At 41.4% G+C, this 7,706-nt stretch overlaps 1 protein-coding gene across 1 annotated transcript; it reads left to right on the plus strand.

The window, feature by feature from the left end:
- Window positions 1-505: 505 nt before the first annotated feature.
- tmed6 (transmembrane p24 trafficking protein 6) lies at window positions 506-7,706 on the plus strand (the record flags this gene model as incomplete). The annotated part of the gene is made up of 4 exons (XM_079256464.1): window positions 506-706; window positions 3,827-3,953; window positions 4,613-4,788; window positions 7,473-7,706. 4 exons carry the CDS (start codon window positions 506-508, stop codon window positions 7,704-7,706), a joined length of 738 nt encoding a protein of 245 aa, XP_079112590.1.

Below are 7,706 nucleotides of genomic sequence, written 5' to 3' on the forward strand. Positions count from 1 at the left end.
GGCAATGGTAAACAGATTGCTTTTGTGAAAACATGTTTTCATAAATCTATTACGCCAGCCCTCGTCTTCCGTCATTTTCTTGTCTGCAAGAGAACAATTTAGCATATTATAATCTAGCTAATCAGACTGCTTGGCTGGGGGAAAAAAGTATATATATATATATATATATATATATATATATATATATATATATATATATATATATATATATATATATATATATATATATATATACATATATATATATATATATATAAATATATATATACACACACACAGACATATACATATACAGCGCATGCTAAAGTATTAACAGCGCTATGTCATGGAGCCGTCACTTAACTTAGTTATTTTCCCCTCTCAGTGCTGACTCCATCTGTTCAGGCAGCCCAGTTTTCCCACTGATAGAGAAACCAGTTTGGTCCAGTTAATCGTTTATAGTGTGTCCACATTACCTTGCTCTTTGTTCATTTGGACAGAGTGGATTTCCATTTTCAGCTGCAGAATGCTCTGCTTTTACCTTGTCTTTGTGTTTCTTGGTTCCGTTAACTGTGGGCCCCAGACGAGTCCCCACGGCAACATCACAGACCAGGAGCTGCTTTGGGGTGCTGATCAGTATGATTTCTCTGTGGTGCTTCCTGCAGCTGGGACAGAATGCATCTGGCACTTTGCTCACTTTGGAGAGAGATTTTACCTGCACTTCATGGTAAGAACAAACACTAATCAAGTTTTATAACTCTTTTATCTGTTGTTATGTATAAGTGTGGAATTTGGGTAACCTGAGTTTACTGTGATGATATTCATGTAGGAAAAAATAAATCATTCTAAATCTAAATAGAGTTGAATATTCTTTTAGCAAATCTAAGATTTTTATGTGTTCAGACAAGATGGAGCATTTGCTAAATCCCTACCTTTAAATTATGTAACAAAAAGAAGGAAGACCACAAGGTGTCAGCAACAATCCTTAAATTTGTCACATGATTCTCAGAAAGCCATGTAAAACCTTTTTGTAGACTTTGTAAAAGCAAAAAATTTTAAAAAGGGCTTTCCTGCCATTTTCTTTATTTTTTTTCTTTGTCTTGTCCAGCATTTAAGCAGACAGAATGATTAACTGAATGCTGTATTCTGCTGAGCAAATTTACTTTGCCAAGGGGAGCTTTATATCTATAATGCTCCCCTTGATATTTTGGATTCTTATTTTATTTATTTTGCATAATTGTTTGTATTACAAAGTTCATACTGCTGGACCTGACTGGCCAGGATAGAAGAGGGACGGAAAGAGAATCGAAAGGAAGAAAAACAGAAAAACACCTCATAGAGAGTAAGAGAGAGAGAAGGAACAAAAGAATGAGAGAGAAAACAACCTACAAACATAAGCACGCATACACACCCATCTATACAAACACATTCACATACACTTATACACATATACACATTGGAGTCATGTTCCCCTGCAGGAGGACGAAACCAGAAATGAACAAGCTAAAACAGACACACAGAAAGAAAACTTCCTGCTGTTGGTAAATACACCTGCAGGACGACTCAGTGACTGTGTCACATGCAGAACATACAGAGTGGAACGTGTTCAGAGAAGAGTGATCATGCCAATGTGACCCCACCCACACAAAGGCAAGAGGTAGGCCAGGAGAACCCCGGGATCTGGGCAGCCGACAGCCACCCCCAAGCACAGACTCCTGCCGTTCAGTCAGCCATGCACCCAACCAGGAGATGGCAGAGGGAGACCCAGCCAGAGTTCCCAGCAGTCAGGGAGAACAGGCCCCAGCAGGCCTGGACTGGCAAAGCTTGGCCTCACTTGGCTCAGGGCAGACTGAGAGCTCGAAGGCGACCCCCGACCCCCGAAGGCAGAGGGCCCAGCCCACGCCGATGGAGAACCAGGAAGACCACCATCGAGTGACAGCCAGGCCGCATCCCAACGCACCAGTTGTGCTCCTCGGGCACCTATGCCCTCCCTCCCCTCCATTCACACACACACACTCCCTCCCAACACACCCTATTCACCCTGTCATTTACACACACTCCATCTCACACTCCCACACCCCTCTGTCCCCCTCACATACTCTCCCATCCACACATACACACCTCATAACACGCCCACCCTCACACGGTCCCCTTCAACACATTCTCACACTCCTCATCACGCACCCCCTACTCAGTCTCCATTCCCACACTCCCCCTTTTACACACACCCACCCCACCTACACTCACCCATTCCTCCTTACACACTCACACACACACATACACCCCAACCCACCCTTCCACTTCAACTCATACACTGCCCCCTATATGTGCCCACACCTCCCACTCCATCCCTCCACCTCTACACATCCACACACGCCCATCAGACACCCCCAACCCTACCCCTCTACATACCCCAGCCACCTTCACACGCCCACCCCTCCTCCCCCTACATCTCTACATTGCGTGCATCCACAGTCCCCCATACCCCACCACACATGCACCACCACACTCCCCCATACACACACCCCTAACCCCGTACATTCATGCACCATCAGAATCCCCGTACACACACCCCTAACCCCCATACATTCATACACCACCACACTCCCTCATAGACTCATGCACCACCTAACTCCCCCATACACACGACTGCCCTTCCACACATTCATTCACCATCACACTCCCCTATAAATAAAAACCCTACCCCGCGCATACATGCTTCCCCACCCTCCCCCATACAAACACCCCCATATGTACCCCCACACTCCACCATATAACCCCCAACCCACATTCATGCACTACTACACATACCTGACACACACCCCATATACACACTCCTAACCCTCCCACCCATACACACACACACACACACCCAAACGCATAATGAAATGCCCAACTCCCTTGGTCCCGAGGCCACAACCAAGCACCAGGGCACGGGCCCGTCCACCACTGTAGCGGCAACTCCAGGTCAGCCCAGCCCACCCAGCTCTTCACTCTAGTGGCTGCAGGTCTGATGATACGATTATGTTTGAACATGGTGTTCGTCATGGACAATCCATGCCTCCCAATCACTCCCCTCCAGGTCTCACTGTCATTGTCCATGTGAGCATTGAAGTCCCCCTGCAGAACAAGGGAGTCCCCAGAAGGAGCACCCTCCAACACTCGCTTCAAGGACTCCAGAAAGGGTGGGTACTCTGAACTGCTGTTCGGTGCATAAGCACAGACAACAGTCAGGACCTTTCCCCCCACCCGAAGGCAGAGGGAATCCAGCCCCGAACTGGTCCCAGAGTTCAAGCCATGTGTCGAGGAGAGTCCAACTATATCTAGCCGGAACCGCTCAACCGTACAAGTTTAGGCTCCTTCCCCACTAGAGAGGTGACGTTCCATGTCCCTAGAGACAGTTTCTGCTGCCGCCAGGGTCCCCGCCTCTTGCTGCTGCTCAGCTCACATTGCACCCGACCGCTACGGCTCCTCCCGCAGATGGTGAGCCCACACGATGTTAAAAGATGAAAAAAAGAAAAGAACATTTCTATAAACCATGTTTATTTATTTTATTTTAAGACATTAAAACACTCCAAAGCTCTTTTTCTCCAAATAGGCATCATAATGCATGCAATATCAGGTTTAGTATCTGTTTTTTCACTCGGTGTGTTTATGTCATGCTTCTTTATTAAACTTTTCTTGCTTAACCAAATGCAAAATTTCTAACAAATATTTCATAAATTTTGGGTAAATCTGGCAAGTGATGTGTGGAGACACCTGTCACATCTTCTGGATCATAAGAACTTCCAGGCAGTTAAATCAGAACCAACTCCTGTTCCTAAATGAGTGTGATCTCTATTTGTAGGTCCAGTGGGTGACTGGAGTTGGCCATGACCGACACCTGTCTGTAACTGTCAACGCTCCCAGTGGTCTAGTAGTATCCTCTGTTGATGATGCAAAGGGTCAGATCAACTTTGATGCCAAAGAAACAGGTATTTATTTATTTAATAGTTAGTCCTTATACTTATCCATGGGCTAAAGGATGTGATATTTATTGATTTAGTTGTAGTTTTACAACCAGCCCAGGTATTTCAATGCTTAAAGGCTGGTGCACGATTACGTAAGGAGCTCATGGGAAAAAAGTTTTTATGGATGAATGCACTTATTTGGAAAGATTTAAAGCCTTGTACCTGACCGCATTTCAGTATATTATTGTACTTGTTCTGGACATTTTTGTTGTGAAATACATAAAAAAAATAGGGTCCATGGAAATAGCAACATGACGTAACTGCAGAAACTATGACTTTATGGAATTGAGGAAGCTCTCTGCCCAAAACATCAGGGCCGTAATAAAGTAAAAGCAAGTGTTTACAGTACTTTCCATTTATATTGGCTGATAAATTAATATAGCATAAATTACTGATCAATTTACACATTCACACAATCAGCAATTTTCTACCACCATTCCTTCCTGGCTGTTGCAAATATCTGGGTAAATTAACCCAGGCTGAGGAGTGATATCCCAGGTATGTTAATCCTGCATTGTAGTACAGGCCTCTGGTATGGGAGGCAGAACAGACAAACCTCGATTGAGGAGATGATTATGACAAATTTTCTTAGGTTACATTATGTTCTGTATCTGATTTTCCAGGTTTCTATCAGATGTGTTTCAGCAACTTTCACAACCGCTTCAACACCATGCAGGTCTTCCTCAGCTTTGGTGTCTACTATGACAATTACCAAGACCCCTCCAAGAGAATGGAGGAGGAGAAGAAGAAGAAGGAGGAAATCAGCAAAGATTTAAACAACACACTGAGTATCATAGAGGTACGGCCAATTTCTACCAATCCTACAGTTACTTAATTTTAGAAAACAGCAGCTGGTCAGAGAATGGTAGGTCTATTTTTTTCTGCAAGTCTCATTTTACACCAGAGGTGTTCAAAGTTTGTCCTCGTGGGCTGGTGTCCTGCAGGTTTTTGACGTATCCCTGTTCAAACACACCTGCACATGGATCCAACAGCCAGTGATGTTTTGCAAAGTGACCGATTGATTTGAGATAGTAGGACATACTAGAAAAGCAGGATTGCGGACCTTGAGGCCTGGAGCTGGACACCACTGTTTTACACACACACACACACACACAAAGTCTGCTTTCTTATTTAGTATCAATTCACGACAAGGTTTTCTGGAGTTAAAACAAATCCATTATATGATCCACATTAGTCCAGTTTATAATGATTGCTTATATAAATCAGTTCATAAAAATAAGTAATTTGCTAAGGAATTCAAAGGACTGCATCAAATTTTCTCAGTAAGTTTCTGAAGTCTGGACAAATTTTCCCACTGAATCCAACCGAAAAGTGTGTCCAAACTTTTGACTGGTATTGTATCTGCATCGACGTAGAACAGAGCTCTCGATTAGATTTGTTCAGTCTTCACACAGTTGTCCATTTAAATTATTTGTTAAATACAATCATCTCAGGGAGCCTGGTGATCAAGGTGGTCCTGCTGGGACCTAAAGCATCCCTGTCTAACTGAATGTAGGACTTCCTTACCAACACAGTGCAGACTGTAAAGATCTATGGTCACTTGACTTTACCACACTTCACAATTAACACTGGGTCCTCTGATGGGTGTGTCCTCCGTCCCCTGTTGTACACAGAGGTGACAAATGACTCCTCAGCCACTCAACCAAGCAGTCATATTGTTAAGATGCTGGTGATACAGCCATAGCGGGTCTCCTACAACAACGAGCCAATATACAGATGGGACGTTCAGCAATCTGGAGAGCCGCTGTAAGGAAAACAGCCTCAGCATAAATGTGGCGAAGGTGGCAGTAATTTCGCAGTTTACACAACAGCCACTCCCATCCCACACTATACTGTAAAATGTAAATGCATCGCTGATTAGATTTACATGACGCATTTCTATTGTGACTGGACCCTCGATCAGATCAAAACTGCTCCACGTAAACACAACTACTGTTTACTTCTATCAACAACCAATTAGAGGTAATTCACTGTATGTAACTTTGTACATTTAACTTTTACTTTTGTAGCTTAAAATTTTAAATTACACAATCCTTTCTGAAAGTCCTTTTTATTTTTTTTTTCTATTTTTGGCTCAGCTATCATTTAAATGACTGAAAAAATGTTGTTAAATATTAAGTAAAAGATCAAAATGGAAATAAACTGTAATAATATTATAATGCAATCTATAGTATCTCAAAATGTTTGGTTTAATTTTTTTTTGTCCTTGTTTCTCTCTGTTAAGATTTTATTCTTCTGAGTTATTCAGAAGAATAAAATGTGATCAAGTGATTGTGATTATGTCTTTCTCTAAATCTTGTGGTGCAAAGAAACCAGTTTAGTTAAACAGCCAGAAAAACATTTTCTTGTCTCCATGTTTACCATGAACAATGATCAATATAAATTTCAGTGTACACTTGTTTTCCACATTAAAATACAGTATAGCTGTAAAAATAAAACAAAAATAAGAACAATTCCTGTTTTTCTATGTTTAATATTAGGATAGACATAATTTGTAAAGATAAAGTATCATTTGTACAAAATTATCAGACAGTTATAAAAACAAAGAAAAAACAGTTTCTTTTTGAAACAATGAAAGCAATTACTCTGTATAAATGGTCTGACTTTATACTGTACTTTATACTTCAGCTCATCAAAACAATATTCTCCTTTTTCAAAGTGAAGTTTCAACATTACCAGCATCTCTCAAAAATGCACTCAAAAGTAACAATCTTTCTTTTTTTTTTTTTTTTTTTTTTTTTTTTTTTTTTACAAAGAACAAATAGATAATCAGTCGATTCCAGTCAGTTATGGTCACAACAACAAGGAGGAAATCCTCTCTGGTCCTGCAATCCTCCACAAAATCCATACAGATTACAGAGTTTCTTCTGTTATTCCATCTGGGGGGCTGTACTATTTGACAGGAAGTCTTTACACAGACCCTCTGCAATGAAGGATGCTGATGCCTAATGAGTGGAAAACTTAGGTATTCTATCAGTGTGTGAAATAAAGTGTCACTTTAGAAATACAAATGAAGTCAATTTTATGTACACATTTTTCTGGTGCATTAAGTTTTAAAAGTTTCACACATATTTTCTTATTTATTACTTGTAATTGACATGTGAACAAATTTCTATCTGTATATTAACATTTTTTTTTAGCTGGAAACAGAAAAATTGTGAGTAATTTCTCAAGAGTTTACCATTTAAATCCTTGCTTTTCAGAATTTCAGATCCCATTTGTTCCCCAAGTTACTAATATCAAGTTATTTATTGTGTGGTTTTAACCAACTGCTGTCGCCGGCTGTGGTGTATGTGTGCAGTAATGAAATAAAACCAAACTTCAAGTTCTACAAAGCTGAATCTCCACCTGAACCAGGGAGATACTACAGCTCAAAATGATCTCGTGCTGCTTTGATAATTAGATTACTCATCAGGTTTGTAGGAAGGTTTCAAATGTTTTGTTTTTTGGTTTTTTTTCCAGGGTTCAACACATAAAGTGGAAAAGTATGTATTCCACATGTTCCGCTACTACGGCTTTGGCCGCATGAGGAAGAGCGCTGACTTCTTCCTGCTGCTGTCCAACTCGCAGTATATCACATGGTGGTCAGCCGCCCTCAGTCTGCTCATTGTCACCTGTGGGTACCTGCAGCTCCTCTTCCTCAAAAGCCTTTTTGTCGACAAGACCTGCACTGAGGACAAGAGGCCACGATGCTGA

This window comes from Telmatherina bonti (genome assembly GCF_933228915.1).
Source record: "Telmatherina bonti genome assembly, chromosome: 2".
NCBI lineage: Eukaryota > Metazoa > Chordata > Actinopteri > Atheriniformes > Telmatherinidae > Telmatherina > Telmatherina bonti.